General features: G+C 34.6%; 1 protein-coding gene and 2 pseudogenes across 1 annotated transcript; all 3 read right to left on the reverse strand.

Moving 5' to 3' along the window:
* Positions 1–1,362: 1,362 nt before the first annotated feature.
* Positions 1,363–7,477, reverse strand: LOC149189542 (magnesium-protoporphyrin IX monomethyl ester [oxidative] cyclase, chloroplastic-like). The gene is made up of 5 exons (XM_089410271.1): positions 7,429–7,477; positions 2,577–2,628; positions 1,994–2,321; positions 1,747–1,845; positions 1,363–1,626 (listed from the first exon to the last, which is right to left on the reverse strand). Exons 1-5 carry the CDS (start codon positions 7,475–7,477, stop codon positions 1,363–1,365), a joined length of 792 nt encoding a protein of 263 aa, XP_089266397.1.
* Positions 7,478–7,606: 129 nt separating this feature from the next.
* LOC149189543 (uncharacterized) lies at positions 7,607–10,357 on the reverse strand (annotated as a pseudogene).
* Positions 10,358–11,248: 891 nt separating this feature from the next.
* Positions 11,249–12,517, reverse strand: LOC149189544 (F-box/kelch-repeat protein At5g15710-like; annotated as a pseudogene).
* Between the last annotated feature and the right edge of the window lie 983 nt (positions 12,518–13,500).

Below are 13,500 nucleotides of genomic sequence, written 5' to 3' on the forward strand. Positions count from 1 at the left end.
TTGATGCTTGTGATGATTTAATTGGCCAAGGATATCATTGACGAATGTATTTTCATTCAGAAGAGGCTTGGGCAAATGAAAATGTAGAAAATAAAACTCAGAAAAATTAGTTTTATTAAAAATTCGGAGCTTGATCTTCTGATGGATTTTAGATCCAAAAAATAATCAAATTTGTTAATGAAACCTCCTCATAAATATTCTCCATGATTTTATTTTTCCAATGAGCCATCTTATGCCTCATTTGGCCAAGTAAAACTCCATTTATGAGCTCCTGAAGTTGGCATATTAAAATTGCCAGAATTCTAGAATATCTGTTGCTTAGGCTAAAAATCAGAAATATTGATAATTAAATTCTAATCCTAAATTAGTTTTTTTAATTATTTAACAATTTATTCTAGCTCAATTATTAATTAACTAATGTATATAATTAATTTTAATTAATGCCAATTAATTGTGATTATAAATTAAACTAGTTATTTATAGAAATTTAATAGAAATTAATTAAAATGTAATAATATTATAGTTTAAATTATATTAAAATTATAATAAATATTATAATTATAATATAATTGTTATAATATAAATATAATACTAAGTTAAAAATTTAATACACAAACCATTGAAATCAATCTAAAATTCACACAACAAACCATTGAAATCAAGCATTTTCCATCCACGTGAAGAGGAGTGATGAAGGAGGGAAGTGAGTGGAGGGTGAAGTGGGTGGAGGATGAGGTGAGCGTGAGGTAGGATGAGGTGAGGTGGAGGTATGGGAGTCATAAGGAGGTGATATGAACCTTATATTAAAAATTGTTAACCCCACATTTTTCCAATTGTGAATTCAAATTTTTTTAAATTGAGGAGCTTAACAAAATTATGATATGCGATATCGCAATATCGCATCGCAAATTTTGATCACACTTCTTAAATCTGGATTTTAAAATCACAATTCTTGGAAGCAGTGGGTGTATTTGTCAAGGTTCTTACTATACACTCTTGCATATCCCTCTATCAGTTTTGATAATATTCCACCACAAAGTTCTTGTATGTGTTGATCTTAACCACCACTTCTGTTAAGGTAGGAGATATTAATCTTTTCTCTACCACTTCTCTCAAGCTACAAGAGATTAATGTTTGCATAAATCATGGCATAAAAATGCCTATTAAGTCTAAATATTTTGTTTATTAACAAGACATATGGACTCTCAATTGTTGAGAACTTTAGATTACAGAACTCCAACGTTTCATATAGCATGTGCATATGTAAAGACAATCTTTTGCTACAAAGAAATTCATAGAGTCACATAGCTCCATTCTTGATGATATAGTGCAACCTTGCAGCTCTGCATGTATGAAATGCATCTAGTACACAACATGTGGCTCAAAATCAGTGTAATCCAAAGAACCAAAATCCATGGGTGGCATCAAATAAGTTGTTATTAATTCTGACACCAAAGAAGCTATAATAGGAATTCTTTGGAGATTATTCACAAAGCCAGGAGCTTGGCTTTCTCCAATTGTTATTATTTGTTGGTTGATGTCTACCACCCTGTCAAGTTTCTTTTTGAATTTTGGATTCTCAACATCTAAGACAATAGGAAAAATCCTTGTTGTAGTTCGGGTTGTCTGCATCTATCATAGAAATACATTGATAAATCCATCCCACACAAAACATCACTAGAAATTAATGTTAGACACACAAAACGGATTTTAAGTATTGTGATATATATGAAACTTCTAACCCACCTCAGTGATAACATGCATACCAAACTCCTTTATTTTCAGTCCAATGCCTTCATAAAATGTTGCACTTTGGCAATCATTTTGGTACATTGTCATATATACCTGCAAAAGGAAAGCAAGTGTACCCAGAAGAAATCATTCACATAGAATGAGAAACGGAAAAGCATCCAATAAATATTGGATGAAAATAACAAACATCATATTTCCTAGATGTTTACAATATATTAGATGTAATTCAAGATTAACTCACTGAGAGACAGAAAAACCTTGACCAAAGCTTGGCCTTCCTGTCATTCAGAAATTGTGGTTGTGCCTTCAATAAGGTTGAGAAAAAGTCATCATGCCTATTCTCATCCTGGCACCAATTCTCAAAGTACTTGAATATAGGATACACTTGATACTCAAGTTTTTCTCTTAGGTGCCTATAGATGGTAATATATCTCCAATAATCGATCTTCTCAGATAAGTAAGTGGCATAGAATATGAACTTAGGCTTGAAGAAAGTATATTTGTGTGCATTAGCTAGGAAACTGAGGTCCAATGCAAGATTGAAATTTGATAAACCCTTGTTTAGATACCTGTAACCCAATGTGTCAAAGATTGAGTTGAGAAAGTCAATAGATAGATTACAACATAAAATGCAATTACAATGGAAAAAATATATATATTCCAGATAAATACTTTATCCAATGTAAGTTTCAAATGGAAATATATCCAATCTAGTAAATTGCAATGCCAACAAACGTAGGGAGTTGTGAAAGGGGAGCCATTTTTGCAGCAAACAACTATGACTTTGATCTGATAAACCATGTCTACAAAGTAAGATAACATACCCTTCATGGTGAGCTTCATCTCTGGACACGAGGGAAAATATATTAGCCACAACTTAGTCGAGTTTTTGCAAATGAGCATTCGAGTTAGGTCAGTTTCCTGCATACCCATTCACCAAGTCATCTCATAATAGGACACAAATGGATATTCATCAAATCCAATTTTTTAACTCAATTGTTTCTTGTAATTCCATATCCATATCGCACAAAGGCATCAAAATATCAAGCCAAGTATGTAATAGAAGCCATCAAACCATGTTGACTTGAGAGGAAAAGTGATTGTATTAACCCTTACATTATATCCTATTTTTCAAGATGTATACATATCTGAATTTAATAAAGTTTACTAAACTAATGGTCACTCAACATATCATTGGCAAGAGGATAGAATTTTCCCTTGGATGTAAGGTGTACAAGAGAGAAGTCACTGTCAAATTGCTGAAAGTAGCGGCTTGTGCTTTTGGCTACAACTTGACACAACCAATTTGGTAAGTTTGCAGGTTGTGGGTAGGTGTTTGTAATCCTTTAAAGGAAACATTACAGGGTTCCCATAAACAACAACTAGTGGAGGGGAATTCACAAGTGTAGCCTGATGCTACTGTGATGGGGTCCATTTAAGGGTGTAAATGGTGGAGAACTGTTGACTGCCTTAGAGAGGCTCAAAATATGTGAATAAACTAGGCTTCTCCTTTATTCAAAGCATCTAGAGAGAAAGCCCTGGAAGACTATCTTGCTAACTGAGAAATGTTTTATTTGCAAGTTTGTTTGCTAAATCATGAAGCCTTTTTCTTCTAACTAGAGAAAGAATAAATGGTTTTGTTAAATAGTTCTTTCACTTAATACCTCATTTGAAGATTTTTTTTGCCATTATAATTTGTATTTGTTGCAAATATGATAAAATTTATTTAGGAAGGTCCTTGGCTTTAGGGAAGTATAAGATCCTTTTTCAACTTTGGTTCCCTAATATATTTCTAGCATCCTTTATCCTTCTTCCATCACACTATGATCAAGGCTTCCAAACCTGCTTGTGTGCCTTTGGCTAGAAAATGTTTTAGAAGCAATAGAGAAGTCCATCAGGAATATAGATTGAGTTGGATCTTCGTAAAGGTTAGAAAGGGGTTAATTTTCTAAAGTTTCAAGGTAACCACTGAAACAAGTCTCACAAAGTCTCTTGGTTAATTGAAAGTTACTCAGATCAGTAGAAAAACCAGGGGAGAACATGGTTAATCTCATCAAAAGTTCAAACTCTATTTGAGTGGAAGGATTCCTAAAGAGCTCTCTCAATTGTTTTGGTTGGGTGTTTTTGGTGCTTCATCCAAGAAGTTATGTGGGCGAATCCCAAGAGAAACACAATTAAGTACATTCAACCAAACTTCGTTTGAAAGAAACAGATGTTTATGTGGACCTCCTTTGCCACCATGCCATGTGGAAGGTGTTGGTGGTCTTAAGAATAAAGATAAAGTGGGATGGTTGAAACATGTGGATGAAAAGATGTCATTAATAACACTCACAATAGGGTTTGGAATTGGATTTGGTGGCATTGTGATTATAATCATCATATAGAAGAGAGCTAGAGATTGGGTAATTCCCACAATGAAACCACAACCTTTTTATGGAGTGTATAGGTTTCCCAAGTAATCAATATGTAACAAAGTTCAATACTATATTTGATATGTATATTGAGTGAATTAAGCACTCTTAATTTGTTAATAGATTTAAAATTTGAAATTATGTGTATTTGGAATTTTTGTATCATTATAAAATACAGATGGATATCATTTTTATTTTAAAATTTAAATTCATTTATTGTTGCATATTTTTTTAATTATAATAATATGTGAAAATAGCTTTCTTACCTTATAGTGGTAAAATTGCAAATGTGACAAGCATATAGGAAAGAATTCTCAATTATTTGTTTAGTTTTAATGATAAGCTATTAGTGATATAAATTAAATTTTTTGTTATTTTTATTTAATAATTAATTATATTAAATAATATTAATTAAAAAAATCATTTTTTTTTAATTTTTATTTTTTATAAAAAAATAGATTTACATTTTCTAAAATGTTAATACATAAATATTAAATTTTCATTTTTTTTAACATAAATATTAATTTTTTGTAAAATTTGAAATTCATTTTAGAAAAGAAGTCTAAACATTTAAAAAAAAATAAAAAAAATGTAGATGTTAAAAAATATAATATTTTTCATTCAAAAATTAAAGCTTGAGAGAAATGGGGAGGTTACTCATATATCAATTAGTATACAAAAATATACATGCTTTTCCAAGTGTTATTTTCTAAAAAAATTGTACTTAAAGAGAATCAATCTCATTGGATATATGAATACCCTCTACATCTATAGAAGTGGTTCTCATCTTTTTCCCATTCAAATGATAATTCTTAATTTCAATTAACAGACTTTTATTTTCATTCATCATAGTTGGGTCTAGGAGTGGAAAAATAAGTGAAATAGAAGAAAAAAACAATGGTTTAACTAAAGAAACATGAAAAAATTTATCCATTCCATCACAATCACTCCATAAGATAATGGAAGTAAGCAATAAGCATTTGAAGCTAGACACATAAATATAGAGTAGAAAAGATGGTCCTTTTTAGATAATTTTAAATAGTTTCATGCCTTTGTTTGATCTTATATCTATGTATAAGCATATGTATAAGCATTTGAATTTTCGATTAGTGTCATTCTCAACAAGAGCTTTATAAGCCTTAAGCTTGTTGCTTTATATTCTTCTTTAAGAAAAGTGAATCATGTCATTCTTGTGAGATCATTAATCAACAACATAAAGTATCTTTTACATTTTAGTGTTTGTGTTCTTGCTAGCCCACAAAGATAAGTATGAACAAGTTCCAATGGCCTTGATGATGAGTACTCTTTTATCTTGGAAGTTGAGTCGGGTTTGCTTCCCATGCTGACATTGACTTTGTACTTTTCGTTAGGGGTTTCTCTTTGCATTGCTAACTGTTGGTCCTTACTATAGTTTATTTTGTATTGCATAAAGGCTTTGTAGCAACAAAGCATTCACTTCTAATTGCCTTGTTCCTGAATGATCCTTTCATTGTCTTCCCTCATATTTCTTGGCAGGTTTTCTATCTGAGAGGAGTTTCTATATTCCTCCATATTCCTCACATATACAATGTGAGGTTTCTCCTTTAGGCCATTGTACCATCTTTCTACCAAGGATTTTACTTTCTCTTTTATTGTTGGGAGTCTTCTTATGTGCTGAAACAATACACAACTGATGGATTAAGAAAATAATAAAATTTCATGTATCTACTCACCTTGGTTACACCTCCACTAGTCTATGCTCATCTAAAATTGATGTTCTAATAACACATCACACTCAAATATGGATCAGATAACCCTATAAAATTTAATTCAAAGAAAATTCGACAAGGCCCACCCATTTCCTCCCTTCTTAGGCCATTAAATCCAAGTGGTGAAACTTAGATTTTATACCATTCGTAACATACCCATCCCCTAAATGCTCAATTAAGGGTGCACTGTATCTAAACCTAACTTCCTAGAAATGTTTAAGGAACTGGGGTTATAAAAATTCTACCTCAAATAACCATCTTAAAAAAAGTTTTTGAGTTAATCATCGACTTTTTCTCTTTGCATCTTTCCAACAATATAAATTTCATTCGAGTCCAATCCATGGATACAAAGTTATGCCTACCTGAAAATACTAGCGTGTGGCACCAACCTATTTAACCATCTGATTAGCATAGCCTGCTCAAGCAAATTGACCATTTGGCCCACCGAGGCCAAAATTTTAGCAATAATTATAATTTCTTACAACTTTTCCCAAGCCGACAATGGGTCATCTATTGAAAAATCCCATCTCTCATCAACTATCATCCATCTACCAACCCCTAAGGCCCTCAAGACATACCCCTACAGTTTTGATATGGACTTTGTTGATAGCCAACACCTGACATCCCAATCTGTTGAACTGATAGGCTGATAATTAGGACATCAATCATCAAGACCCTAGGAAACTCTAAAGGACTCACCATTGGCCAACATCCTAACATCTCGATATATAGGATCAAGAACTCCACATTAGGGTCCATGTAACACCTTACCACATCATTTAGCCTTATTAACACCACATTGGTACCACACAAGTATGGCAAATCAACATGCCACATCATAATGATACATCATCTAACACGTGGAAACCTTGGTTCACACAATTTATTTACATTAAGTGTTGGCAAGTGTGCCATGTTAGATCAATATTAGACTCGATAGTATCAGGGAAAAGACCCAATGACTTCATATTGTTCTCCCAACATCTAATGCATGAAATCTAGTCTTTTGATCTCATAGTAATAAGGTAATGGTTCCATAGGCTTTCAGACTTCATTAACATTGGTATTCACACTTATAATCCCTAAGGTGGAGGGAAACTAACCAATAGTTGAGTTGATGTCCAACAAAGGTTGGGGAAGATTTCCCTTTAGTTGAAACAATGTTTGGGAATCGTTCATATTAGGTATTTTACGAGGAATTGATGATGATTTACTTGATATCTAGGGCCTAATAACATGATAATATGAGCCCAAACACTCCCTAGAACTAATATACCACCAATTCTTCATCCTTGTGAGTTATTATTTCACTCACGGGTTTTCAATGAACAATTTCCAATGACATCTTCAGAAATCCAATGCAATAGACATATGGACATCTTCATGTTCAAAAATTGAATTTACAGTGAAAAAATTAGGTGGAAAGAACTTGATGATGAAGACAAAAAACACTAGTGGATGCATATACAAAATATCAGCTCATTGGAATAGCCCTCCAACTCTGGTGTGTGATAAACATTGCCCATAAAATGCATAAACATTCAGCTCTGTAAGCTCATAAGACATTGTAAGGAAAAGCAGAGTCAGAATCTATAACAAATACTACCCTCTCATATCAATAACTGCTTGGAAGAGAAGAAAATTTCATAATGAAATGTGAATAATATCAATAGATCAACTTATTTTAGATAAATTTCAAAGTTGAAGTTGATTGAGCAATTGAAGTGTGGAGTCTTCATTATCTAAGGAACTTGGGTCTAAGCTTTGTGGTAACTCCACACGGGTGGACTAGAGCAAACTTGGATAACAGATTGAATTTGAACTGTCGGTGCAGTTTGGAGTGGAGAAGGCACCAAATTGGTGTCATTGTTTAAGAAATCCAAATGAGGCCTTCGATAGGGAGGGGCTAAGAAAACTAGTATTGATGTCCTTATTGTCATAGGTCCAACCATTGATGAAGGATACCCACAGTATCCATGTGCTAAAAAGGATGACCCGGGATGAGAAATAGTTTTTGGCATCCATTGTTGTTGCCGCTGCTACTGTTGTTGTTGTTGTTGCCTACAAAAACCCCGGGATTGCATTGAATTAGACCAGGGTGACATATTGGTAGAAGAAAATGTTGCAACCCTCTCTAATACACAAGAAATGCCCAATGTAGGAATGTTGTTATCCCTTGGGAGATTGCCTTTAAGCCATTCCTCTTCATCTCTCTCATGTTCTTCAAATGGGGTGGGCACTTGCTGAGATTCTCTTTTATGTAAGTTCTAGTATTTGCACCAGTTATGTTTGCTACAATTGCTTCCCTAGATAGTGCTAATGGAAATGGCTCATGCAGAAAGCTCCCAACACAGTCACCAACAGGAGATCTATTAGCTGCAATAACTTCCCTTTTGAGAGAGGAGGATGAAGGTGAATCATGAAGAGAGCTTGATTTATTCCTATGCAGAAAAATAGACCTAATTTGGGGCAAAATCCTAGACCCAGACGATGGCAGAGCAGGACAATGCAACTGCTACTTACAATGATGATTGTGACTAGAACTAAAGCTGGAACAACCTTCTGCAGAAAAATGAGAAGAAACCCATTATGATGCTCCTCTAGCCCAGGGTTGATAATGTTGGTGTTTTACATAATGGTTGTTACTCTCTCTCTCTAGGTGAGCATCTTTCTCCTGGATGCGCAGTGTTGTTGTTTCAACTATTGGGCCAATTCTATCTCCTTGGACCTATGTTATGAAAATGCTCTGGCAACAATGATTTTTCCCTACTCATCATTACATTCTCCCTCTGTTGGTGTCTGTGAGAAAAACCCAAGTTGGTGTCCCACTACCATCCCACAAAAACCAATAAAATTAGCATATTTAAATCAGAGATACTAAACTCTTTAGTAGCAAGGTAGAAAAAACGTTTCTCAAACTTCACATAAAAACACAACTCTGGAACTATAATACCTGATATAAGAAAAATACACCTTAAACTATATATAAAATAGTAAAATTTTAAGAAGCACTTACATTGTTTTAAACTTGACCAGACAGTCATGGAAACATTCTTCTCGACCTATTTTTGTTCCTGGCCCATTCACGAGTATAACTTAACCCATCTAACTCGACACTGCGAGTAAAATTAGGTAGATAGCCTAGACCACATAGTAGTATACACAGGCAGTGATGCTCCTGGTCTCCTATCTCTTGCAACAGATTTCTTTATACCCCCATCTCATCCTTTTTAAGAGTCGGTTTCAGCTTCTAGGCTAGACCATGCCTAACGAGATTTCAAAATTTCAACTTCTGGGCCAGGCAATGTCTAAACGGTTTAATTGTAAAAATATAAAATTGTATATATAGATAAAAGGAGAGTTATCATGTTGTTGAATTGCTTTCTACATTCATCAAGAAGATCAACAAAATGCTCCATGTCTTGAAATGTGAGAGGTCTTATAAGTCATAATGAGAAAATTTGACTATGCAAGGAGTTAGGAGACTTGCAAAAGTGAAAGAATTTGTGAGCTAAAAAGGTTGGAAAAGGACATATATTTTATACTCAAATAATCAATACATATATATTTTATAGGAATCCCATTGCATTGTTATCACCCTAGCTTAAATTGTGTGTATCAATTTTAATCACTTTTAACATCTTGAATACATTAAACACTAGATTGGATGACACCTTTTATATTTAAATAATCAATATTTGCAATATTATTACAATGTCATTATTAATATTATTATATCCAAAATTTTCTCCATATTCTCCTTGTTCTCCTTGTGCAGTATCCATATTATCCTTGTGCATTATAGCCAATGTCCTTCCTTGCATGCAGTCAAGCTCTAGTATTGTAAAATACACCTTAGTCGGTGCAGAAGGCTCAAGTAGAACATCTCTAGACGTACCCCAGAGAGAAACGAGCTAGAAGTGGAGCCATTCAGGTGACTAGGGCAGGGGGTCAGTTAAGAGTGGGTTCCCATAGGCTTTAGGCTAATAGACTTGGGTAATATCAAGAACATACACTCAATACCTTTTCTGATGTGGTGATCAAGAACATACACTCAATACATTAATATCAAGAACATACACTCACTCAATACCTTAATATGAAGAACATACACTCAATACCTTTTCTGATGTGGTTTTCTTTTTCTTGCTAGACGATTTTCTTTTATCGTAGATTTTGGTTAGACTGTTTTCTTTTACAGTGGATTTTGAACTAGATTTCCACTCTGTAGGAAGGTCTTTTCAACCTGTGGTTGTAGGTTAGATTAGATTTTCATTGTTGTTGTTGAGCAAATATTTTGAGGTTCAAATCAAGTAACATACCAGAGAAACCTCAAATAAATTAGCTTACCAAAGTTTTCTCTTGAGTAGAGCATGACAAACTATATTTCTTCCCCTCAATACTTACCTTACTTTCTTCAAAAATATATGGCTTTCCAAGACCCATATTTCTTTCCCTGAAAGAGTAAGTTATAGTTCAGAAAGAACCAATCCATCTTCCTGTTTGACCCTTCCTTATATCCTTTCCCCTTCAAAGAGCTTTGTGAAGAGATGGATTTATTCAGGACCAACCAAAACATTTGGATAATCTGGAATGTGACATGGCATGCCCGAAATCCCCAAGAAATGCATGGGAAAGAAGGTTGAATTCACCCCAAAAAGAGTGATTCTAAGATGGATTTGACTTAAAATATGTAGAAGTCAGTCTAGCACCATAAGAAAAGTAAGAAACACCTATAGCATAAGGACCAACAACGTTAGTAACAAGGGTGGATCTAGAACCACCTACAAAAGCAAGGGTGGAAACATATGTTCCAAAGCCAGTTGTTTAGTATCCTATAGTGGTTGTAGAGCCAGATGTTCCAGATTGTATCTTAGTTCATTTGTGAATCAAACAGTAGCATTAGTTAGTCAATTACATAGCTAGGGAATATTGTATGAGCTTGGAAGCAAAGAGATAGGAGAAAATCCTAATGAAATTGGACCAACTAATTCGTTTGTTACAAATAGGAAATGTTGATGGCTTCCCCATCCCACCTGCAATGCTTATCAATAAAATTTTGTGATTCTTGTCAGCAAGACTATTTGAGTTTGCCTCTTTGACTATTTCTGTAGATATGAAAGGGTTAATAGGGAAAACTCAAATATAAATTCAAGCCTATCCATGGAGAAATGTCCTTCTACATGGGCCACTCAACAAAAATCCATCTAAATGAGCAACATTCCCTATCTTTGTCACATAATTACAGAGAGACACAAATGAAGGTAAGAAAGCCCACATTTTGAATGCAATTTACGAGATTGCATTATTGGGAATAGGTTAACTAAGATACCTACATTATACCATCGCGTCAAGGTAGGGCTCCAATGCAAGGCAAAACCAGCTTGGATTACACAAGCAACTATAAAGAGGAAAGTGTGGCAATCCACACCATCTATTCTCCAAAATATCATACATGAAAATGATTGGAGAGTAGTTTCTATAAAAGAAAATATTGCCCCAAATACCAACAATGAAAAAGTGATTAAGATTACCATGACTAAATTTACTTAAGATATAATTGGGCATATTGCATACTTTCTTCCATTGCTTGACAGTCTCATCGAGCTCCCATATACTAATCTTCTTCAAAACTCCAAGTTCCTTGGTACCCCCAACGAGAAACAAAGCCCCCTTGTGCTCCAGTATATGCAAGCAAACCACAGGGGGCATGGTAACCTCAACCAAATCCCAAGTTTCAGCATCAACATCAAAGGCCAACAAGTGATCAGGACCATGGGTGAGGCAGAACAAAATTCCATCTAAATGAGCAGCATTCCCCAACATGGAAAACCTCCTGTCAAAACTACCACAAATGTTCCATGAATCACTCCTAGAATCATACACCTGTGAATAAATCCCATCAACAATACTTACAACCAAAATTTGATACTCATTGTCTCTCTCTGGATACACCACCATTGCTACCACATAGGGGGACTTCATAGGTAACATGGGAGGAAAAATTCTATGGGTTTGGTGAATAAATTACAGACAACAAGGGACCCCTTTATATTCTCTGTTATCAATGGACCCCCACCTGATACTATAGGTTGACTAAGCCTTGAACATGTTACAGAACAAGGGCATGAAGATGACATGTAGGACATGGGAATAACAACCCACTTGTCATCTATAGGATTATAGGCAGCAACAACATTTCTATTACAATTTTCTGCAAACAGAATGAAGAAAAGGTCTTGCGGGGGTAGCATCTTGTAGGCCATTAGAAATGAATATGAATGCACACCATTGAATTCTAGGTTGTGCAAACTCTCAACATCCTGAACAAGTTCAAAATCGACAATCTAGCCAATATATTCTCCCACAAATGATATGGAATATCAGTAGCCTGCAGTCCCTATATTTCGCTCTGCTCCTTCACAGCAAGAGATAATCTAAAAAGCGATAAAAAAACCTCATGCTCCCTTAAAAACTTCGTAAGTCATAAGTTCAAGGTCATTTCCCAACATTATCAATTCATCATTGTCCTTGTTTGAAGAATCAAGATAATAAGTGTTACAATTGTATCCAAGTCTATGGTAGCGTGTACCTGTACACTACCATTGATGAATTATCATATGCTGCTTTTTATTCTCTTGATTAGTAAACCATGCATTTTTATTCAATTTAAATAACTACCTTAATATACATTTCACAGTATTCCTGCTGACTGGGTAGTTACCATGTCGTTTGGTCAAATGTGGAATTGCCCATCCTGGAAATGTCCTACTGCAACATATTTATGTTTATCTTCTAAAAAAGAAATCATGAAAATATTGCTTTCCGACGAATTTTTAAAGTAGATTCTGGAAGAGGAAATCTACATGAAGCAACCTAAAGGCTTTGTGGTGAAGGGTAAGAAAGAACTGGTATGCAAGTTAAAGAAGTCTCTGTATGGGTTAAAACAGTCACCAAGGATGTGGTATTAGAAATTTGATACATTTATATGGGAACTTGGCTTCACCAGAAGCAAAGCAAATCACTGTGTGTATTTTAAATTAATTGGTGACCGTGTTATTTATCTGGTCTTGTATGTAGATGATATGTTGCTGGTTGGAAATGACAAAGAAATTATCCAGGATTTGAAGACCCAATTGTCCTCCAAATTCGACATGAAAGATCTTGGTGCTGAAAACTATATTTTGGGCATGGAAATTAAAAGAGATCGGGAAAAGAGGAAGCTCTGGTTAAACTAGAGGAAGTATGTCAAGACAATACTGCAAAGGTTTAATATGTAGGATAGTAAACCGGTGAAGGTTCCTATTCCTGTAGGTGTGAGGTTATCTGTTGAACAGTGTCCCAAGACACAAGAACAGGAAGAGGACATGTCCCGTGTTCCATATGCAAGTGCAATTGGTAGCCTGATGTATGCAATGGTCTGTACTAGACCAGACATTGCACATGCAGTGGGAATATTGAACAAATTTATATCAAAACTAGGAAATGAGGATTGGACAGTCGTGAAGCGGGTTTTTAGGTATTTGCGTGGCACTAGTGATTATGGTCTGTGCTACCGAGGAAGACTAGGATTGGACAAAGTGTTGGAT

This window comes from Pinus tabuliformis, chromosome 3_1 (genome assembly GCF_031772625.1).
Source record: "Pinus tabuliformis cultivar Carrire ecotype Pingquan chromosome 3_1, CPIR1, whole genome shotgun sequence".
NCBI classification, from domain to species: Eukaryota; Viridiplantae; Streptophyta; class Pinopsida; order Pinales; family Pinaceae; genus Pinus; species Pinus tabuliformis.